The following is a 25,257-nucleotide window of genomic DNA, read 5'->3' on the forward strand; positions in this document are numbered from 1 at the left end:
CACTGTAGATAAAGCTCTTATCGTTGGTGATTTTAATATCCATGTGGATAATCCAAAAGATGCATTAGGACGTGCGTTTATGGATGTTCTAAATTCTCTCGGCATTAAACAAAACGTGTCAGGGCCCACGCATACTCGTAATCACACACTAGACTTAATTCTGTCACTCGGACTCAATATTAATGACATCGAAATATCACCCCAGAGCGATGCCGTTTCAGACCATTGCCTTCTGTCATACACAATACTTCTAGATAGGACCGCTCAGTCTACAACATGCTACAGATTAGCCAGAACAATAATTTCCACCACTAAAGATAGCTTTATTAGCACTCTTCCAGACCTGTCTCAAATGAAACATGTAGCAGATAATCGTGAAGATCTAGATATTATAATAGAAAACCTGAACAACGTATGCTCTAGCACGTTGGATGCCGTTGCTCCCATTCGAAAAAAGAGAATCAAAGAAAAACCGCCAGCTCCATGGTATGACCATCATACTGCATCCCTTAAAAAAGTAGCTAGAAAAATGGAAAGAAACTACCGAAGCACAAAGTTAGAGGTATGGCGTTCAGCATGGAAAGAGAGTGTTCAACACTACAGACAGGCTATTAAAACTGCCAGATCTACCTATCTCAGTACGCTTATTAAAGAAAATCATAACAACCCTCGTTTTCTATTTAGCACAGTTGCGAAACTGACTAGAAACAAAGAACAAACAGAAACCAATAGTAAACTCCAACACAATAGTGATGACTTCATGAACTTCTTTACTAACAAAATTATGTTTATTAGGGAAAACATAGAAACTACGGAAGCAGCCACCACTCTACCCAATAGTACATTTTCCACTAGATTACCAAACGAACATCTTGAGTCATTTAATCCTACTACAATAGAAGAGCTCTCTAAACTAGTAACGTCATCCAAATCATCGTCCTGTATACTAGACCCCGTTCCCACAAAATTACTAAAAGAGGTATTTCATGTAGTGTCAGACACGGTACTTAATATCTTTAACTCATCTCTAGAATTAGGATACGTTCCAACAGCTTTCAAACTAGCAGTTATTAGACCGCTCATTAAAAAGCAAAACCTTGACCAGGGAGATCTTAATAACTTTAGACCAATCTCAAATCTACCTTTTCTTTTTAAAATATTAGAAAAAGTAGTGGCAAGCCAGCTACGCACATTCGTAGAAAATAATAATACATATGAAAAGTTCCAATCAGGATTCAGGCCCCACCATAGCACAGAGACAGCGCTGCTTAGAGTTACAAATGACCTCCTATTAACATCCGATCGTGGTGAAATCTCAATCCTTATATTACTAGACCTTAGTGCAGCCTTTGACACAATAGATCACACAATCTTACTCAATAGACTAGAAAACTATGTTGGCATCAGTGGTATCTAACCAATCGATATCACTTTGTTTATGTAAATGAGGAAGAGTCTTATCACTCCCCCGTTAAATACGGCATACCTCAGGGATCAGTTCTAGGCCCTATCCTATTCTCGTTATATATGTTATCTCTAGGAGACATTATCAGGAAACATAACATAAGTTTTCACTGCTATGCGGATGATACCCAGCTTTACATCTCGTCGCATCCTAGCGAAACCCACCAGTTTTCTAAGCTAACAGACTGCATTAGTGATATTAGGGACTGGATGGCACAAAACTTTCTTATGCTAAACTCCAATAAGACAGAGATACTTATTATTGAACCGAATCGCTACAAACATAATATGTCAGATTACAAGTTGCCCATAGATGGCTGCACGGTGGTGCCATCTTCCACGGTTAAGAATTTAGGCGTAATGTTCGACAGCAATCTATCTTTTGATAGTCATATCGCCAACATCTGCCGCACAGCATTCTTCCATCTTAGAAATATCTCAAAAATACGCCATATGCTGTCTGCATCAGACGCAGAAAAGCTTATACATGCTTTTATGACCTCTAGAATAGACTATTGTAACTCGTTACTCGGGGGATGCCATGCAAATCAGGTAAACAAGCTACAGCTGGTTCAAAACGCCGCCGCAAGAGTGCTTACTCGATCTAAAAAGTATGACCACATCAGTCCAATTCTGGCATCTTTACATTGGCTACCAGTTAAATATCGCATACAATTTAAAATATTACTAATCACCTACAAAGCCTTAAATGGCCTAGCGCCCTCGTATATTAAAGAACTACTATGAGAATACAATCCATCACGTAAACTGCGCTCACAAAATTCTGGTCACTTAATTATCCCTAGAATATCAAAAGTGTCTAAAGGTGGTAGATCCTTTTCCTACTTAGCCCCTAAGCTCTGGAATGATTTACCAAATAATGTTCGAGTATCAGACACAGTCGATCAATTTAAATCTAAACTTAAGACATTCTTCTTTAACAAAGCATTCACATAAAATGTCCAGAAAATGTACATTTCCCGCAGTAGTTAGTTTGTCTAGAACAAAGCACTCACATACCTCATATGGGTAATATACTATTGCCGCAATAGTTAGCCTGTCTGGAACCGAGCTGACTTGAACCACTATAATGTTTGACACTTGCATTGCATGCGAACGGCCCCTACGCTAATAGAATTCTGTTTTTCTCTCCCTGTCTCGTCCTCGACCACGAGGACCATGAGACAAACAGACCCAGTTCCGGTTGCTGTGAAGATCATTGCATCACTGATCCACTGGCTGTCCTTCAACGTGATGACCAACCGATGCCCAACCAACGACCACCGGCTAAACCAGTTTAATTCGCTTACCCGCCTCCTATCCCTACCGTTTCTATATATATATATATAAATATATATTAATTCCTCCCAAGGGTTTTTGTCCTTCTAGGACTTTTTCCCATTGGGTTTTTTTTCCTAGAGGGTTTTTAGTCCCAGGGAGAGTCAGCCAACTTTGGCTTAACTTAGCACTTTACTGTATACGTTACATTATTAATATGCTCGCTTGTACGGTTTAACCGCTTTCTCTACTTCTTATATTATCTATTGATTTTCTGTGTTCTCCTCTACATCTTCTCATGTAAAGCTGCTTTGCAACAATTAACACTTGTGAAAAGCGCTATATAAATAAAATTGAATTGAATTGAATTGAATATTTATTAAACTCCGTGTACATTCTTGGGCCGGGTTTCCCAAAAGCATCGTAAGGCTAAGTAGATCGTAAAAACGATTGTACGAATCATCTTAGAATTACGGGCTGTTTCCCAAAAGCTTCGTAACTTAAGTTGCACTTGAAAATCATCGTAGATCTACGAGTGCTCTGGAGTAATCGTTCATTCATAAGTGCATCGTAAGACAACAGAGTTACGAGGTCACCTGCAGGACAACCAGCAAATTGCACTCCGCAATGACGATAATGTAATGTTTTAAATGTTTATTTATTGATCAGGTTCTTCTTTGTTTATTTTATATTAAATATATAATTATTAAAATTCAAATGAGAAATAAAATTTAAATGACTAAACATAAATTAATAAAGAAGGAAAACGTATTTTGTACAAGTTGGTAAAAGTTTTTTGTATTTTGGTAAAAGTTGGTACACCAAATTGATAAATGGTTCATACCGATTGCTGCTATAATTCATCTAAACATTGTTTTGAAGGGAAATGGCATCTAATTAAAGAAACCAAATAAATATTTACGGTACAATGCAATAATCCATAATAATAAATAAACATAGATAATAAACAACAAACAATAATTAAAACTGCAAGCAGTGATGGAAGGGCCCTCGCACACATGACACCGCCACGCCGTGGCATAAGAATTAAAGGGAACAGTAGTAAATAGGCATTTAAGCATGTAAACATAGGTGAACTTTTTAAAAGTGTAGTATAATGTGCCACATTTCCTGTTGCTAATTACAAATTACAGCGAGGTAGCATAGCATGAGAGAGAGAGAGAAAGAAAGAGAGAGAGACAGAGAGAGAGAGAGAAAGAGAGAGTGAGCGAGTGTGTGTGTGTGTGAGTATAAGTGACTACATGTAAATATTGGCAGGTAGATGTGTTCAGTCCAGGACTCTTATTGATCATGTAAAATGTAGGGCAGATCTGACTTTGAATAATCAGTGTAAAACATGTTACTTCTTGTTGCCAGCAGGTGGCGCTATGGCCATAAGTGACTATTGGCATGTAGATGTGTTCAGTCCTGGACTCTTGTCAATTATGTAAAGTTTGGGACAGATCAGACATTGCATAATCATTGTAAACATGTCACTTCCTGTTGCCAGCTGGTGGTGCTATAACTATAAGTGACTATTGGCGTGTAGATGTGTTCAGTCCAGGACTCTTATCAATCATGTGGAGTTTGTGACTGATCAGACATTGCATAATTAGTGTAAGCATGTCACTTCCTGTTGCCAGCTGGTGGCGCTATGACCATAAGTGACTATTGACATGAAGATGTGTTCAGTTCAGGACTCTTATCACTCATATGAAGTTTGGAACAAATCCGACATTGCATAATTATTGTAAACATGTGACTTCCTGTTGCCAGCTGGTGGCGCTATAACTATAGGTGACTATTGACATGAGGATGTGTTCAGTTCAGGACTCTTAAGCCGGAAGTATACTAGGGACGTCCGCGTATGCGCGCCGTCCGCATGACGTAATTTTCGTCATCAGGAGGGTCCGCGGCCGGCCACACGGACCGTCCGCGTGCAGCCCAAAATTGAGACCGCGCGGACAGTGCGTGTACGACAGCGCATGCGCGTGAAAATATTTAGACAGGACACGCCACTATAAACAATTATACAAAGGAAATAAACAGCATTTGCACACACACTATCGTTTTTCTTTAACTTTTACTTCTTCCAAGAACAGAAAGCTGTGGAGCATGTTTGTTTGATTCCTGTTCTTTGTTGTCTTGTTGTTTGTTCTAAACAGTGTTTGTAATGGTGGATCAGTCACTTTTCTTCACCTATCCTAATGTTTTAATGTACTGTAAATGTCGCCAAATCAGTGCTGCCCTGACAGCCTGTTAGACTAATAATTTGAATAAGAAATAATTTGTATTGCGTATAGTGTCGAACGCGGCCATCCGCATGTAGCCGCGGAGACTATACTCGGAAAGCTGCGCGGACCCATGCGCGCGCGAGCTTGACGCGGAAAAAAGTATACCCCGGCCCTTAGCAATCATGTGAAGTTTGGGACAAATCCGACATTGCATTATCATTGTAAACATGTTACTTCCTGTTACCAGCTGGTGGCGCTATGACCATAACTGACTATTGGCATCATAAGTGACTATTGAGATGTAGATGTGTTCAGTCCAGGACCATAATTAATCATGTGAAGTTAGCGAAAGATCGGACATTGCATAATCAGTGTAAACATGTCACTTCCTGTTGCCAGCTGGTGGCACTATGACCATATGTGACTATTGACATGTAGATGTGTTCAGGTCAGGACTCTTAGCAATCATGTGAAGTTTGGGACAGATCAGACATTGCATAATCATTGTAAACATGTCACTTCCTGTTGCCAGCTGGTGGCGCTTTAACCATAAGTGACTATTAACATGTAGATGTGTTCAAGTCAGGACTCTTAGCAATCATGTGAAGTTTGGGACAGATCGGACACTGTATGCCTGAGTTCCAGCAACCTGTTTCATAGCGAAACATCAAACTTTTGCTGGCCGAAACAGACACAAATTTTAACATGAAATTTTAACATGGAATCAAATCCTTCGCAATTTAGGATCACAAAGGCCTTAAGATGAGACTCGCCAAATATGATGATGATCCAACGAAAACTGTAGGAGGAGTTAGTTAAAGTATGACTGCTGGAAATTAGAAAAACTGAGCCCAAATCACAAAAATAACTCAGAATAGCTGACTTCCTGTTTGGTTTACGGCTTCGCTCCAAGATACTTTTTTGTAGGTCTGGTCATGCTACAGAAGTGTACCGAATTTCGTAATTGTACATTAAACACAGTCCGAGGGCGTTGAAAAGTTGTAGGTGGCGCTATAGAGCCATTTTCCCACGCCTAATTCCAAAGCCTACACCACATGTAAATTTTCATCACTCTTGACATCTGTGCAAAATTTCATGAGTTTTCGAGTATGTTTAGGCCCTCTAAAGTCCCGCTGAAGTCGGAGAAAAATAATAATAATAATAATAACTCCTTGAAGAACAATAGGGTCCTCACACCCCGGTGTGCTCGGGCCCTAATTATAATATAAACTATAATAGAAACGCAGAAGGCATGTCGCAGTGGGACGAGTCCTAACTAAACACGGAAAAGAATATTTAATAAATTATTAAAACGTTTAAAAAGTCATTGAATAATAATGAAAATATATTATAAAATATATTAGTGCACGTCGGCTGAAGATCATTAGCCTAAACAAGCTTCTGCTACAAATTCGAGTCATTCTATTGTTGACATTTCAGCACTTGACAAATGGATAGCGACTCGTAAGTAGCACTTAAAACCTAGCTGCGAATGATCGTTTTACGTGCATCTTTGGGAAACGCACGTAAATGAACAACGGATGTTCGCTAAGTAGCTCGTAGAAGGCTCTCTTAAGAGCTAAGTTCAATCGTTATCGGGAAACCCAGCCCAGATCTGAGATTCATATCTCACTGTTCACCACCAAGCATATTTTTCTTCTTTAGATGTAAATACAAGTTCATTTTGGGGGAGAAAAGAGGGAACACAATCAAGCTGCCGCCATGACACCGGAACTCCAATTTACATTTATTTCTAATATTTATACTCTAGGATTTAAATTACACTGCATAAGTTTACTTTAAACATTTATTTAAATGAGCTCTACTCACCGTACTGTCTGTAGTTTATAATGTGGATCATCTTTTAGATCAGAGATCAGCTTCACTCCTGAATCTGTGAGTTCATTATAAGACAGATTCAGATCTCTCAGGTGTGATGGGTTTGATCTCAGAGCTGAAGTCAGAGCAACACAACCTTCATCTGTGATATTACAACACATCAACCTGTAGAGAACAGAGACTTTATGTGAATTATGCAATATTACAAAGTTTGTTCACAAATCTCTAACCTCCATCTCTTCATGTAATGTTCCTCTTTCAATCCCTCAGTAACTGAGACATTGTGTGTTTAAATGTCAAATAAATCCATCACACAGCTGACTATTAGTGTTAGATGTCCTAAACCACATGAACATTTCTTCATAAATTTGTATTGAGTTCATGACTCACACTTGTAATTCTCATCATGTATTTGATGTAAAAATATTCCTCTATTACAGGAGGAATATCAGCTGGAGATAACATAACTCTGATCTTACATTTAAAGATATTACAGTGTTTAAAGATCAATTTCACTCAATCTATAAAAACATTATTAATGTGTATGTCAGTGTCAATGTTGGGTCAATGTTTTTAATCATCTTTATAAAAACTTCTGGTTCAATGAATTCAATTTAAGACTTGTTAAAGCTGAGGTCATCAAAAAAGTTCAATTTTGTTTTGTCTACATGTTAACAGAGAGGAGTTTTTGAATTGCAGATATGAAGAATAAATCATATTAGAGATGAATGATGTGACTTTGTCTTGTATCTATCCTATATAAACTCTTGTATTCTTTCTGATGAGGATTCGGTTGTGATTAAATCATATTCAAAGACATTGAGTCTCATTCACTAAGTATGTTGTAACAAATTCAACTCTTTATCGATATTGTTGATTCATTACCACAAGTTTAACTCAAAGATATAATTTTAATTTAAATTCTCATTCTTATGAACATCACAATTTGAGACAAAGTTTACCCACTTCACTTGGGCTACACCCAAGAAACAATCATGTGACATTCAAATTAAACAATATATGAAGGGAACAAATCTGTTCCGGCTATACATAAAGTAACATAGTTTCCCCCAAAAACCCATAGTCACCAAACACAGACACATCTCATTGTTGCAGTCCCAAAGTCTCTAAATATCAAATAAAAGAATAATACTCATCAGTCCAATGGTTGTTCTGCTTTGAAGAAAAAGGAACAAATGTCCTCAGATTCTTATCTCCAAAAAGAGAAGTATAATCCACAGACTGAAAATCTCCAAGCGGCAAAAATATATATATCCAAGTGCAGGGAGTCCTTTAGAGAGTGCTTAGTCCAAAGAAAAATGCATGTAAAAAAGGCTTTACTCTATGCACATATTACATGACGTCCAAGGGATCTTTTCTCAACACATGAAAAAGCTTTGCTACTCTAAATCCACCGTGTGCTCTCCCTGCCACACCAAACAATCTTGTCTCCTTTTCAAAATGGCCACCCTTCCTCTTCCTTTTAGCATGCCCTTCATAATAAAGACCCTCAAATAAAATTATATCATAATTATGAATATATCACAAATTGCATAACCATACACAACATAAAAATGATCTTAAATGGTAATTGTAAAGTAAAAGAAAATTGTTTAAGGCACTATAAAGGTAGTGTCATAGAGTCCCCCCCCCAAAAGGAGGTTAATTTTGGATATTTTTACCAAAATACCGTTTAAGGTTGACCACATTCACATTGTCTATCTTCTCCCCTGAACTCCATTCAACCAGGTAGTTCACTGGTCCCAATTTCCTTCTTATCTTCATGGGGCCTTCCCATTTAGGGGCCAGTTTGGATGAAAAGTACTCATCTGCTTTGGATATTGGATGGGTACGCACCCATACCAGCTCACCTTCTTGGAAGTGCACAAGTTTGCGTTGGACGTTATAATATTTGGCTTGTTTGGCATGTGCTTTTCTCATTGCATTTTTAACATCCTGCTGTAATTGTTGTTGCCGCTCTAGAAGGGAATATCCTGGGAGTCCTGGATTTGGGGGAGGAGCAATCAATTGTTCCAATGGACCCTTCAATTGCCTGCCCAATGCTATTTCCGCCGGTGAGTGCCCTGTGGTCTCACTGGGAGCAGAGTTAATAGCAAAACGGAATTCTGCCAGCCACTTGTCCCACTCACGATGGTTTTCACCTACAAAGGATGCAATCATGGTCTTAATGGTTCTGTTGAATCGCTCTGACAGGTTAGTTTGAGGATGATAACTGGTGGTGAGCTTCCTTGTAATGCCCCATCTTTTGCACAGATCCTCCATCAGATGGCTTAGGAATTGGGGTCCACGGTCAGATAAAAGGAACTTTGGAACTCCCCATCTGGTAAATATCTCCTCTTGCAGAATCTGGCAGATGCGATGGGTTTTGCTATCTTTGATAGGGAACAGCTCTACCCACTTGGAGAAATAATCCACAACCACCAGAAGATACACATTTCCCTTTTTACTCTTGGGAAGGGGACCCATAAGGTCCACCCCCAACATGTATCCAGGCTCCTCGACTTCTGTGGATTGAAGGTAGCCAGAGGGTTTGGTATTGGCAGGTTTGTACTTCTGGCAAACCGTGCATTCTCTTACATGCTTCCACACATCTTTGCGTACATCAGGCCACCAGGCAACATCTAAGATCTTAAGGAGTGTCTTCATTCGCCCCAGATGTGCCCCCAGTGGATTGTTATGGAAATACTCAATAAAGATTGTGGTGAGAGCCTTAGGTACTACAAGCTGATACTTTGTGCCCGAAGCAAATGGAGTCAGTCTGTATAAGACCCCTTGCTGAACTTCCCATCTAATGCGGTTAGCATCATCTGTAGTTCCAATCTTTCCCTTTAACTCATTCACTTCGACATCCTCATTCTGGGCTTTTAATATTTCTGCCATAGATGATGGTAATTCAAGACTCCAAGGGGAGGGTTTCTCATTAACATACATGAGTATGGGGACACCATGGCATGGAACTCTTGATAATGCATCGGGCACTACATTCACCTGTCCCTTGCGGTATTGCACTTGAAAGTGAAAACGTTGAAGTCTCAAAGTCCATCTCGTCAAACGGGAGGTTGTTTTAGAAGAATTGAAGGCCCAGGTTAGAGCAGCATGGTCTGTATACACCACAAATGGCACTCCTTCAAGATAGTGGTGCCACTTCTCGACAGCCCATACCACTGCAAGGCATTCCTTCTCTGAGGTGGAATAATTAACCTCCGCTCCCCTCAGTGCTCTTGAGGCGTATGCAATTACTTTTTCCTCTCCATTGATGTTCTGTGTGAGAACCGCTCCCAGGCCAACAGCACTAGCATCTGTTAAAACCTGGAAAGGTTGTGTAAGGACAGGTTGTGCTAATACAGGGGCACGTTGTAAGGCATGTTTGAGATTTTCAAAGCAGAGTTGGGTATCCCTGGTCCATATCCATTTCACTCCTTTTCTCTTAAGATGGTTCAATGGGGCAGCAAGATCAGCCAAGTGAGGGATAAATTTATGGTACCATCCAACCATTCCCAAAAATCTCTGAAGTTCGCTCAGGTTTTGTGGTGTGGGGTATTCACTGATGGCAGCCACTTTGTCTGAGTCGACTTTTACTCCCTCCTTGGACACTATGTGTCCTAAAAACTTTAGCTCCGTTTTCATGAAGTGGCACTTTTTCAGGTTGAGGGTAAGGTTAGCCTTTTTAAGCTCCTGGAAAACAGTTTCAAGATCTTTTACATGTTGTTGTTGGCTGGGGGAATAGACAATTATGTCATCTATGTACACAAAACACAGCTTCCCTTTCAGCTTTTCCAACACCTTCTCCATCAATCTCTGGAATGTGGCACCAGCGTTTTTTAATCCAAAGGGCATGGTCAGGAAATGGAACAATCCAAAATGAGTAATAAAGGCTGTTTTCTCCCTGCTGCTTGATTCCATTTCAACCTGCCAGTATCCTGATTTCAAGTCAAGGGTACTAAAATATTGGGCACCTTCTAAAGACTCCAATATTTCATGAATGAGAGGCATCGGATAGGCATCTTGAGGGGTTTTAGAATTGAGGCCACGATAATCCACACAGAACCTGAGAGTGCCATCGGGTTTGGGGACCAATACCACTGGTGAGGCCCAGGGAGATTGCGATGGCTCAATTATTCCATCTCGCAGCATCTTATGAATCTCTCTCTCCATTACCTCTCTCTTCAACGGTGAAACTCGATAGGCTTTTGAGCGAACAGGGACATCATCTGTTGTGATAATTCGATGAGTGGTTTGATTGGTTCTCCCTAAAGTTTCTGAACAGACAGTCGTCCATGTAGTCAGGAGTGGGTGTACTTCTGGTGGATGTCTTGTTATTAAATCTTTCATGTCAGTGGCCAAAACCAATGTCTCAGGTTCTTCAGCCTCATTCTTTTGCACAGCCATAAATAAAGTGCTAACCGACTGTCCCTTTAGAATACACGGTTGCTCCCACTCTGGTTGCTGGAGAAAAGGATATATTCTAACTTGACCTTTTACCTTTAGCTCATAGTTCATTGCAGCAACATTGAGCTGTACTCCAGTTCGTCCCAGAAAGTCCAGTCCAAGGACAAGAGGGAATGCTAGGCTTTTATTGGCCATTATGTATGTGTTAATAGTCCACCTCTCTCCATGCCATTCAAATGTTATGGGGACTTTACCTTCTGACTCATGAGCCGTTCCATCGGCTACCATGAATGTCCTGCTCGAATTCTGCAGCAACCTCTCTTCTGGTTCCCTTACAGCTTCCCATAATTGCTTTTGCATGAGGGTGAACGTGGAGCCAGTGTCTATGACTGCTTCAATATGATAATTTCCTACATCTATTGTCACTTTGAGTAGTAGAGGAGTGTTTGATTGTATCAATGAAATGTGTTGAGCTGATGAGCCTGTTTGCTTGGGCACCTGGTCACGTCGAGATGAAGCCCCTTTTTTTTCCTTCATTTGATGACTTGAGCTGATTAACTTTAGCCCAGTAGTCTCTCTTTGAATTCAAGTCCTTCTCCACCAAAGACCCCACTTTGACTAATTGCTCTACGGTCTGCACTGCACCTCTTAGACAGCCGGCCAATGAAGGGTTACAACTATTTAGAATTCTCCTTACCACATCCTCTTCTGGCAGATCATCCCTCCATTTTAGGCACAGGGCTCTATAATCATAGGCAAAGTCACGAATACTCTGGTTGGGACCTTGAATCATAGCCTTTAACTGATCTTCGAGCTCAGTCAGATAATCTGTAGAAAGGAATGCAGACATGAAAGAATGTTTGAACTCAGCCCAATTGTGTACCTTCAGTTTTTCAGCCGTCCACCAACTCCTTGCGGGTCCAGTGAGCACTGCATTGATTATGGCTAATAGCTCAACATCTGTGAGGGATCTAACAGAAAGGAAGTTTTCACTCTTTTCAATGAATTCTAAAACATCGCTGGTTTTACGGTGTTCACCAAAAGAGGGAAACTCTATGTTAATTGGTGGTTTGGGGGGCGATGAAGGAGGTACTGCAGGAGGCGTGTGACCTAGACCTTGTAGGCCATGACCAAAAGGAATGGGGGATATCGGGGTACTGGCCACTTTTACTTGTGCTTTTTCATTCTTCCATTGCTCATCTCGCCGCTTGAGGCATTTCACCATCTCGGCCTCCAGATGTGCCAATGATTTACACATTCCATCCTCCGTTGCGGCCACTCGCTGCTCCATAGCATCCCTAAAACTAGCTTCTCGGTTAATGGCGCTCTCATTACAGGCAGCGTAATCCTGCTTGAGAGTTTGTACCTCTATTTGTAAAGATTGAAGAGTCGTAGAGAGTCTGGTTATTTCAGTTTGAAGCCTTGCAAACCCTCCTTCCCTTTGCGGTTCCAACACGGAAGCAAGGGTGTCATCTTCATCACTTCCTTCCCTTGATTGGTGAATATACAGCTCGCCCATAAGGGAACTCAATTCTATTACCGGTGGTGTATCTCTATACGTGGCACCAGGGGGGGGGGCGATAAGAATCAGTCTCTAAACACTCACCCTCAGCGCCTGCTACATCCTGCTCACCAGTGCTAACTGATACTTGATCCATAATAAAAAAAAATTGAAAAAAGAAAAACACAAAATCAATTTTCCATTAATATTCTTAGAAAAATACGTTCCCCGTACGGGCCACCATCTGTAACAAATTCAACTCTTTATCGATATTGTTGATTCATTACCACAAGTTTAACTCAAAGATATAATTTTAATTTAAATTCTCATTCTTATGAACATCACAATTTGAGACAAAGTTTACCCACTTCACTTGGGCTACACCCAAGAAACAATCATGTGACATTCAAATTAAACAATATATGAAGGGAACAAATCTGTTCCGGCTATACATAAAGTAACATAGTTTCCCCCAAAAACCCATAGTCACCAAACACAGACACATCTCATTGTTGCAGTCCCAAAGTCTCTAAATATCAAATAAAAGAATAATACTCATCAGTCCAATGGTTGTTCTGCTTTGAAGAAAAAGGAACAAATGTCCTCAGATTCTTATCTCCAAAAAGAGAAGTATAATCCACAGACTGAAAATCTCCAAGGGGCAAAAATATATATATCCAAGTGCAGGGAGTCCTTTAGAGAGTGCTTAGTCCAAAGAAAAATGCATGTAAAAAAGGCTTTACTCTATGCACATATTACATGACGTCCAAGGGATCTTTTCTCAACACATGAAAAAGCTTTGCTACTCTAAATCCACCGTGTGCTCTCCCTGCCACACCAAACAATCTTGGCTGTTTCTCAATTCCAAGAACGCAAAGAACGGACTTGCGTCCTCGTGGAGATCGGTCTTGCCAGGCGACCTGGGAAGAACAAACTCGGAAGTTTTGCCGCAATGACTTCTGGGGCGTAAAGCGATTTCAGCAAGTCTGCACTCGATGCATCCTCGATATCAAGAACACATCCGGGTATTTTCATGCGTCCTCTGTCCTTGCGTTCTTGAGAATTGGAATGAACTTCGACCGTTAATGATGACGTAGAGCGAGGACACGAGGACGCAAGATCGCTGAAGAACGCATATTGAGAAACAGCCCTTGTCTCCTTTTCAAAATGGCCACCCTTCCTCTTCCTTTTAGCATGCCCTTCATAATAAAGACCCTCAAATAAAATTATATCATAATTATGAATATATCACAAATTGCATAACCATACACAACATAAAAATGATCTTAAATGGTAATTGTAAAGTAAAAGAAAATTGTTTAAGGCACTATAAAGGTAGTGTCATAATGTGTTACACTTTTAAGAACGAAGCGGAGTCCATTCCAATGCAACACATTTATTTCTGTAGAAATACAGGAAAAAAACACATTTAATAAGGAGCACTCCCCGTCTCACGTGTACTGAAGCTCATGCACTGATACTAACACACTGCTTCTATGAGCCTCATTGAGTGATTCAGTCATGTGTCTGTGAGAGCGCCCCCTGCTGACAAGCCTGAGTTCAGCAAGAGCAACTACATCTAGAACAGTGCAAAATCACCATACAGCATGTCACAAACCTGAAATTGTTCACACACAGAGATTATTACAAGTTTAAAATTTAAAGAGGGGGGGGGGGGCAGCAATTTAAACACTCAGGGCCTAATTTAAACACTCAGGGCTACATATGCACAAATGTATGCGTGTAGTGTGTGTTCAGATGTTTTCATAAACAAATCATGATTAAAAAAAAACATTCATACTAAAATTTCTTCTAAATGTATGCAAAATTGTAAGAAAAACTTAGACCACACGTACGCAATAATCATGAACAAGGAAAATATGTATAAAACATATAACACAGATATATAGGGTTCTTTTTGTCTTGTTCATGATTATTGCGTACATTTAGAAGAAACTTTAGTATGAAGGTTTTTGTTGAGTCATGATTTGTTTATTACAACGTCTGTACACACATTTCATGCTTAGTGAATAAGAGCCATTGATTGAAGTCTGTCAGGTTGAACACATGATCTTATTTCCTCAAGTGTTTGTGTTCATAATGGACAAGATGTTGTGTGACTCTTGAGTGTTTGTTTTCTGTGAACACCCGGTGAGGATAAATGTCTTGTGTGTGTTGTTTATTCATGAATATCAGCTGACGTCACTCACATCTTAAACTTGTCTTCCGCCATTTTGAGTACCTGAAGTGGTCGCAAAAGAACTAAAAGCTATGCCTTCAATATGTTGTAAGCATCAAAATCGCTTTTTTTTACAGCACTAAGAAGGCTCAACACAACATGATACTTTGTTCTCAATGCTCGAGTTCACGTGTAGAGACACAGGTGATACTTCGAGCATTGTTTGCGTACACAGAGTTTACTAAAAAGAAGGTCTTGAACAACTGACTTTGATTGTTTTGGTGTCCGCTCGTGCCATCTTGCCAATCAAGATGTATCGATCGCCGAATGCGACGTAAAGAGGGAGGAGAGTAAAGAAGGATAGCTCCTAAAGCATAGTTACATATAAATGCACGGAAAATTATTTATTTGGTCAAAAGTGAAAAACAATATTGACTTTCTAGTTGAAAAAGGAGCCTCATATGAGATTCATTCGCATTCGGAAAATCAATTCTTTATGTCTGGCAAAGATGACGAGCGGACACCATAACAGCCAAAGTCAGTTGTTCAAAACCTTTCTTTTAGTAAACAATGTTCTCAATGCCTGCGTAGAGATACAGGTGATACTTTGAGCAAAGTTTCATGTTGTGTTGTGCCTTCTTAGTGTTGTAAAAATAGTGGTAGTTAAGCAGCAGACAGCAGCTGGAAGAACACATCAGGGATCGAGAAGGCATCACACCCTAACCAAGATATTGTTTTTAAAGTAGTGTTTCTTTTCATGACAGTCAAGGTGCGAAATGTTGTCAGTAAAAGATAAGAAATCCGTAAATCGTAGCAAGCTGGCCAATTAGGGTTGCCACCCATGTCTGATAAAAAACCTGGACATATCGATGACCCGGCCAATTGGTTTGCTCACAAGCCCCCCCCCCTATAGCATAATATTTCTATAGGCCTATGCAATTATTGGCAAAACTTTACAATTCTCTTTTTTTCAATTCTTATTTGTTAACATTAGTTAATGTATTAACTAACATGAACTAACCGTGAGCAGTACATTTGTTACTGTATTTGTTAATCTTTGATAACGTTAGTAAATAAAATACTGTTCATGGTTTATTCATGTTAGTTCACAGTGCATTTACTAATGTTAACAAGATTTAAATAAATCTATTATTAACATTAACAAAGCTTAGGTTAATGCTTTATGCTTTAAGTGCAGTTTATTATTAGTTCATGTGTTAACTAATGAACCTTATTGTAAAGTGTTACCCAATTATTTGTTCATTATGTTAAAATATGTAAATCAGGTTTACAATTTATTAAAGCTGCTTATACTATTTATGTAAACTGTTTTTATTTATATTCCATTGCAACTTTAAACAGGTCTAAATAGCAACTAGCAAATATGCACATGAAATTAAACTTGTTGAACTCACCTCAACATGTATTTTACAATCATTTAACCCGCCATGGGAAAAGCTGAAGTCACTGTTACAAACTCTACACCATGCAAGATTTTAACTCTTTTAAGACAGGGATACACTTTCGTGTAGTCTGGTGTAAAATGTGTCTTTTATTTTCGCTTTTGGGGCACTCTCCCTCTGCCATGGCGCTCCTGTTTCTAGACACACTGATTAGTTTGGTTCGGAAGAAGAGATAAAAGCCCGCCCACACTGACAATTGATTGGTTGATGTCCTGAAACAGGCCAATCAGGAAGCTCTCTGTCTTACATGCGCTAAATGAGGCAAACACACACACAGACGCAAGGTCTCCCTCTCTGCCGTGCGCGCGCTAAACTTCATATTCACATAGCTTTTCGAAAACCGGGACATTCAGTGTCCCGGGAGAGTTGATAAATTTCCCGGGACAGGTTATTAAAAAGAAGGACAATCCCGGTAAAACCGGGACAGGTGGCAACCCTATAGCCAATGCTTGTCAGTAGCCTACTGGTACTTGGTAGGTACTCAAGATGGCGGCAGGCAACTGGAATGATGTAAAAGGTCACATGACTGATATTTAGGAATAGACGCATCGGTTATGTAACTTAGGTCAGTCAGGTGTGTAGTGGAAATCTACCACCACAACATCATTCATTTTAATTGGAAGAGAATAAAATTTTAATTCTAAGCTTTAGCACTGTTTTTATCTTCACAGGTTGTGTTGTGATGAAACACTGCAGTACTTTGATGAAGTATTAATGTCTCATAATTATTCATGTAACTGCTGATGTATCTGCTTACTGATCAGGGGCCGTATTCACAAAGAATTTTATCTTACCACTATGAGTACTCCTAAATCGCACTAAAATATTTTAGCTAGGAGTTTTCTCTTTAAATTATTCACAACGCCTTTCAGACTTACTCTTAGTAAGGAAAAATGACGACAACTAAACTAAGAGTGAGTCTTCGTTGCTATGGATGACGTTAATTCTCATGCACAAGCTTCCTTGCAATGATCACAGTGATTGGTTGTAGATGACAGGTCCATCGTGCGGAACATAACACAGAAGCACCATGGAATTACAAAATATGTCTGTGTCGTACACAAAATAATAATAGTAATGTCATTGAAATGCATATATAATGTCATGTTTGTGCAGGCTCCAGTGAAGTGTAATTCTAAAAAGGCAGAGAGAGAGATAGATAAGCCCTTTTCACACACAAATTCCGTAAGATACATGGGACAGGAATCCTGGAATTTTCCGGGACCGTTTGATTTTTTATTCGTTCACACTGACATGATTACCGGGTCCCGAAAAGACACGTGACCTGTTGAAAGTCCCGCCCTCTCTTCTACGCAGCGTCTGAAGTTTGCATATTATTTATTATTTCTCCCTCCAAGAACCACTCGCGTGCATTTTTGTTTATGATAAGACTACAAAGGCTCGCGTGAACGCACAGTTCTATTCTGGTGAATGATCTCAGCTTCAGAGTGGATATTTGACGAGCTCCCTGATTTCTGCTTTGATACAGTTTTCAGACATTTCTCAACGTGATTGTTTATATGCATTTAAAACCCGCATTTTGATGAGCTGAACGATATATCTTGTTGGGATGACGTGCGGGTATTTTCGTTTATTATAGCTCAAATGAGCACGTGACGTGATATTCTTTTATGCTGCTGAATGATCTCCGTTTCAACGCAGTAAGTAATGAGCTAACTTACCTGATATCTGCTTCAGTCCAGTTTGCTGACATTTCTCGTAGTGAATGTTGTAAATCCCTCATTTTAAAGAGTTGAACCAACTTCATGTTGCCATGACACGCGCGTCCTTACTACAGCACGTGCGTCATTGTTTATGCGTCTCACTTATCATTTCCTGATAACTGCTTCAATCTAGTTTGCGACATTTCTCGTGTTGAATGTTTATATGCATGTTATCTCTCGTTTTAAGGAGCTGAACCATAACTTTTGTTGTACTACGACACGCCCACTACTGCATTGTTTCGGCTTCTTGTTCACACAGAGGGTTACCCGCGTATCTTACTAGGTCCTCTTTCCGGCAACGATCACAGAAGATTAACGGAACGAGTTTTTGTTCACACAGACGCTTGTCTGGCAATTTTACGGGTATTTTCTGGGACCAGAGGTCTGTGTGAATGGGGTTATAGATAGATAGATAGAGAGAGAGAGAGAGAGAGAGAGAGAAAAGTTGTGAATGAAAAGGGCAATCATTATCCACCAAAAAAAAAATGGTCTACTATACATGTGACAAAGAACTAATAATGTGTGACACAACACAATACTTTGATTTATTGAACATTAATATTAATTTCACATTATAGTTTGTTAATCTAACCACCTCAAACTTTCTTTGCCATAAACAAAGCTGACACATTAGTCAAAGCACCACGAAAACACTTAATGTTTTTCCACTGATATGTGAAGCAATTTGATGACCCCTTTTATCAAACTCAATATACAATACTATGTACAGTATATTAATAGACAGAACAGATTAATAGTGCAGGTCTATAGATTATAAATGTGACTGATGTTATAATGGTTTAATTTCTATTAGATAGGCACTTTTACTGCTTCTGCTCTATCTTTCTATTTCTCTCTTACCGATTAAAAAAGCTTAATCCACTCATTATTTCAGATTTAAAAGTCTACTTGCTGTCCCAATGACAGGCTTTACATTACAGCTTTGCATTTTTTATATCCTGAGTCAGCTTGAGCTTTGCTCGTTCAGTGCAATGGGCTTGATGTTAGCACTACTTTTTGCTACAATCTCTGTGCAAAATATTTAGATTTAAAAAAAGATATGGTCTATTAATAGTAATATTATAAAAAAATGGGATAAAGAAAATGCAGCGCGTGGTCGTAACAAGAACCAGTTGTTATCACCATAGAAACCGGAGGCACGCTAAAACTGCAGTCGAGCTTTAGCGCGGACAGCCGTTCTCCGATCGACTCTGGTTTTACACACAACATTAATCAGACTTGGGACCCGAAGTAATTTAACTATGACTGACCCGGACCTGACTGACCATAGGGCTGTGACGATAACCGCGTCACCGCATCACCGCAGTAATGAGATGACTACCGCGGTGCTGAGGTCATCATCGTCATCACCGCACTTTTTTATATTTTCATTATTTATTTATTTTGCTGGTGAAAGTTACAGAAGTCATATTCTGTATGATATGAACTATACACAAAAGTCATTGTTAATCATAATTTACTGTCTTCCATCCTGTGTTCAGGGCTTCTAGAGAAAAAAACAGCTTTCCGCGCAAGGGGGAGGGATTAAACATATATAGGGGTTTATTATGTGCGCGTGTCTGATTATTGTTATTTAATCACTTGGTTTCAGTACTTGGTGTCTACAGAAAATGTTCAATTAAATACACACAAATAGCCTACTGTCACGGGTGCAATCTTCTTAAACATGAAGCCATTACTTTAAGCGCGTCATGCCCAGGTGCTCTGATATTTATTGCATGCCATGGAACCGTACCAACTCACTCACTGCGCGAATAACTAAATCTCAAGTGCATCTCACAGCCACGCGCATTACATTATTCAGGTGCAAGAAGGTGTCCGGGCAGAATGAAATGCGCGTTGGTAATGATAAGAATAGCATAATTATTTAAAACTATAATGGGCAAACATGCCAACTATAGGCTAGCGCGATCGGCTGACCTATATGTCTGACTATCGTAGCGAGGAAATGCCACTATCTAAAATCACATCTTTTGATGATTAACTATCAAAGTGGCGTTTGTCGGACTTGGGAGCACCAAACATACCTTTAGTAAAGCATAAAACTTCAGCCCAGCAATGACAGTTGGAAATCTCCAAGACTTTTGCGAGATGAGCGAAGTACCAAAGGGACAGCACAGCAGTCAGGCAGGTGAGCGCTAACATACTGACAGCGTGACTCGCTAATGGTTTAAACTAATTTCTCCAGCTCAGGATCAAAAAACTCTTATTACGTTCTTGATTATGTAAATGGGCAGCAGAAATTTAAAGCATTGATTGGAGTATCTATAAGTTTTGCGCAGTTATTTACGGGATGGTGCAATAGGCTATTTCGTTTCGTATCTGCTTTGAAAAATTCTAATGAAACATATTAACTATAGTAACATGAAATAGTATTTATTTTCGATATCTTTTGAGTTTAATATGAATTATGGAACAGTTTTTGTCATTGGTTGTAACCCATTTTATTGTGCAATAAATTATTTAACGTTCAATCAGTTGCGTACGGAGGAATGCGTTATATGCACGGAGTGTTACCTGAAAAACACTCTAAAAATGTCTAAAGAAATTGGAATCAAGGTTTTGCTTACAAGAAACAATGTTAAGCTCGACATGTTCTGTCTAGTTTTTTTCTGGTTGCTATTTTATGATATGTATTGTACAAAATGGGTTATAAAATGACAAAAAATTATATAATTCCTATTACATTCAAAACATGTATATAGAAAGCTAGTGAAATACATATTATTTCATGTTTTCAATAATAAATAAGAATACTGTTCCCCGATGCTTTGCCCGGGGGTGCGGGGGGGGGGGGGGTCTGGTTTGGGGTCGCTTGGGCTTTGGGGGGTTACTGTTGTGCGGTTAACCGCATAACCGCGTGATTTTTTGATGCTTCACCGCGGTGAGAAAAAATCCTAACCGTCACAGCCCTAACTGACCATTTAAAATATAAAACCGGAACCGTACGGGTACCGCCTCCTCAGTGAAGAAAGACCTCTAATGGTAAAACTCTGCTCAAGTTAAGAAACATGGAAGGATACAATGTGACACTGAGTGCACACTCAACGGGAGAGACACAACGTGCTTGCACGCAAAATGAAGCCAACTTGGATGCTATAAACACATATGCACATAAGCATATGCGACCATTTTGGTCGCAGTATAGTTTCCTGGCTGCTCAGTATGTGCTGCAGTTGATCCAGTTTTCGCGCTGGATGATGAGTTCATGACGCGTGCATCTTCATGGTCACCCGAAAGTCCCGACCCCCACCTCTCTCTCTCTCTCTCTCTCTCTCTCAACAACACAAGGGGCATCCAGACGAGTTTAAAAAATACGGAAATTCGTAAAGTGATTTTTTTCCTGGGCGGGTCGCAATTTACCTAAAGTCCTAAAGTTAGGAGTGACACGCTCATTACTTTTAGGAGTTGCTCCTAAATTCGCCAGTTAGGAGCTACTTAGGAGCATGGGCGAGGCTAGCCCCTTTTTAGGGGTGCTTCAGCACCCCTAAAAAGGAGCTCAGCACCCCTAAAACTTGGAGCAAGAAATTTATTTATTCTAAAATGTTCGTTCGTCTTTGACAAGGTTAAATAATGTCCAAAACATACTCCGTAGTTTGTGGTTTAAAATGTATATGTTAAGGTAGAAAATGAAAACCTCCCCTCTTAGCAAATGGTGTCATCCTCTTCTTCTACTTCTCTGTACCTGCATCGCTTAGCCCGACCGTCATTCAGCGCGAAACACACGCAGAGTGAAAATCAGTTAAAAGTGTTGTGATGCAACTTTTTTGTTAAAATCTTACAAAATGTTTACGTTATGTTTATAATGAGCGAGTACATCACGAATCAATTTTTCAAGCCGTGTTTTTGTCTTATACTGAATCACCATGGTACTACACGTGTTTATTTTCGGGTTTTTTAGTCCGGCGGGTACCCGCGCGCTGCGGAGTAGCACAGTACCTGGGTGACTCGTCCATAGACTTAAACAGAGAGAAGTAGCGCCGGTTACAATGTTCTTCCGCAAGACGCATGCAGTTTTGTGCGTCTCAGTGGGAAGTTGCATACGTGTTTCTCCGTTGTTAAAGTTTATTGTATGATTTATCTTATTTTAACAATCGGGAGTCATGTAAACATGACGTCACGTGCGTCTTTTCTGGTCAGTCGTCATGAAAACATGGCGTTTGGAACAGAGTGAAAACAAACTACATGTCACTGTATACCACCAGTACCGGTAAGTTATGTGTGAAATCACTAACTGTCTGACTATCAAACTAGACAATACATTTTTTTAGTTTGTCACATGTAGATTAATATGAAGGGGATAACGTTTTTAACCCTTAGTGCAGGAGTCACAAGTGTTTTGTTTTAGACATATAATGGTTCAATTAAAGGACTGTTAAAAGAAAAGCTGCAAATTAACAAACTATTAATAAACCTACCATATGTTGTAGGCATAAAAGTTATAAATTAGGAGATTTGTCATTTTGACAGGCTTAAAACAATACACTATACATTTACATAAAACCATACCCACACTGCTGCTGTAGCCCACCTTCTGTCCTGAGACTTTAATATGGCATTAATGGCAAAAAAAGTGCTAGATCGCCATTAATTAGAAAGAAAAAGGTTGGCAAAAAAATGCATCTCAAAACTCATCAGATTGATGCTTTAAAATATGTAATTTTAAAAAATTCTAAGGGGGAGCATGCTCCCAGACCCTAGAGGGGTAATATTCTTCTCATCTTTTTCACCCCTGACCCGTTTTCATGACTGAAATGTCTCCAAAAAAATCTGGATTTTGGAGTTGAACCAATGTTAAAATGATAGTTATTTTACAATAGACATATTATTGGTTTCTGTAGGAAAAAAGAGTGGTGGGTGGTGGCAGCGGAGCTCATTGGGTGCTCAGCACCCCTAACGCTCTAACCCTAGAATCGCCTCTGCTTAGGAGCCTTAAAATTCTTTGTGAATTTGGCCCCTGATCTCTCATTGACTTTATATATCCTTTACATTTTAGTGTGCGTTTCTTTTTCATACAGTTTATGTTTAACTAAACCTCAGTACATGTGTGACTATCAGAGAGATGATCTTACCTCAGTATCTCCAGTTTACAGTCAGGATTCTTCAGTACATCAGAGATCAGCTTCACTCCTGAATCTCTTAGTTTATTATGAGACAGATCCAGTTCTCTCAGGCGTGATAGGTTTGATCTCAGAGCTGAAGTCAGAGCAACACAACCTTCATATGTGATATTACACCATCTCAACCTGTAAAGAACAGAGACTTTATGTAAATTATACAAAACTACAAAGATTGTACACAAATCTCCAACCTCCATCTCTTCATGTAATGTGCCTCTTTCAATCCCTCAGTAACTAAGACACTGTGGTCCTCATTTATCAAAAGTGGGCACACCAAATTTCCAGCGTACACCTGGCATACACCCAAAACCACGGTGACTTTGAGATTTATCAATATGGACGTTGGCGTACGGCACGCTCAAATCCTACGTCAACTCAAAAATTCCTAACACAACAAAACTCACTGACAAACTAAAATAGTATATGATATATTATGACCCACTGTAAAAAAACAACAACAATTATAAACTTAAGTGTTTTTTTGTGCAACATGAACTTCAATGTTTAATTTGTGTGACTTTAACAAAGCATTTGATTTGTTGGCATATGTATTCCTTAAGTTGCGAGTCTGTGCGCTTTACCTGACGTTTTCCCAGCTAACACAAGACGTGCTAGTTACATAATGTATTGGTAATTTTTGGTAATTTCATGACTTACCAGCTGGCAACGTAACTGTTACGTCCTATGGAGGTAATTTCATTACCATTACAGTACCAAATCACCACGTCGCCAGTACGGACTCCTTATGTCGCAAGATAACCAAGTTCGTCCCAGTTACGTAATAAATTCGTACTATTTTGGTAATTTCATAACTTACTGGCAACGTAACTGTTACGTCCTATGGAGGTAATTTCATTACCATTACAGTACCAAATCACCACGTCGCCAGTACGGACTCCTTACGTCGCAAGATAACCAAGTACGTCCCAGTTACGTAATAAATTCATACTATTTTGGTAATTTCATAACTTTCTGGCAACGTAACTGTTACGTCCTATGGAGGTAATTTCATTACCATTACAGTACCAAATCACCACGTCGCCAGTACGGACTCCTTACGTCGCAAGATAACCAAGTACGTCCCAGTTACGTAATAAATTCGTACTATTTTGGTAATTTCATAACTTACTGGCAACGTAACTGTTACGTCCTAGGGAGGTAATTTCATTACCATTACAGTACCAAATGACCACGTTGCCAGTACGGACTCCTTACGTCGCAAGATAACCAAGTACGTCCCAGTTACATAATAAATTTGTACTATTTTGGTAATTTCATAACTTACTGGCAACGTAACTGTTACGTCATTACCTTTACAATTATATAAAAATTTATTTCGTTTTCTATTTTGGTTAGCTTATTAAAACTTTTCAGTCTCAAAGTTTCCCTTAAATAAGTCCAAATAGATTAAATACATACGAACTGCCATTTACATGGGAAACATGAAACAGCACGTGCCTCTCGCCCAGCTGAACTCAACCAGAGCGGCTGACAGGCTGACAGGACGCGGCGTTGTTTCTCTGAAGTCGAGGCCCGTTTAAAATACACAATAACTTATTTTAGTTGCTTAAGAGTAATGAAAACAGCATTTTAACATACTTATTAAGGCTCACAGAATCTCGCCCGACAGTATAAACCGCGTTTTATGCTGCACTGACAGGAATGTTCATCTGACAGGAAATTTCGTTTTATCAGGTAAGATACTAACTTTACAACAAATAAATCGATTTTCATAAAAACATGTAGATATTTTTTAACCTTTATTTATTTTATTGTCTTTATTTTAAAGTTTTGTGGGACACGTTTGGCGTTTTGGACTGGTGAAGGTTGGAGCAGCGTTAGGCAGTTACCCTGGCAACCGGAACATGAAGAGGACCGCACGCTCTTTCTCCGTCTGACAAAACTACGCCTCCACAATTCAGAAATGACATTTTAAATTAACTTATATGGAGAATCCATTTAAATGTTTATTTTAACATATGTTTATTTAAATGTTTGTAATGTTCATGTTCAATAAATGAAGT

At 39.4% G+C, this 25,257-nt stretch overlaps 1 protein-coding gene across 4 annotated transcripts in view; it reads right to left on the reverse strand.

The window, feature by feature from the left end:
- Positions 1 to 25,257, reverse strand: part of LOC141363258 (protein NLRC3-like) — a 173,546-nt gene that overhangs the window by 28,406 nt on the left and 119,883 nt on the right. For all 4 annotated transcript variants that reach the window (XR_012368799.1, XR_012368798.1, XR_012368797.1 and 1 more), the window contains 2 exons: positions 23,186 to 23,359; positions 6,807 to 6,980 (listed from right to left, as the gene is read on the reverse strand). Coding sequence is in view for 1 of the 4 variants with exons in the window: in XM_073865864.1 (XP_073721965.1) it covers positions 6,807 to 6,980; positions 23,186 to 23,359 (348 nt within the window). In the remaining 3 variants the exon portion in view is untranslated. The remainder of the gene's footprint in view (positions 1 to 6,806; positions 6,981 to 23,185; positions 23,360 to 25,257) is intronic.

Source organism: Misgurnus anguillicaudatus, unplaced genomic scaffold (genome assembly GCF_027580225.2).
Source record: "Misgurnus anguillicaudatus unplaced genomic scaffold, ASM2758022v2 HiC_scaffold_33, whole genome shotgun sequence".
Lineage (NCBI taxonomy): Eukaryota > Metazoa > Chordata > Actinopteri > Cypriniformes > Cobitidae > Misgurnus > Misgurnus anguillicaudatus.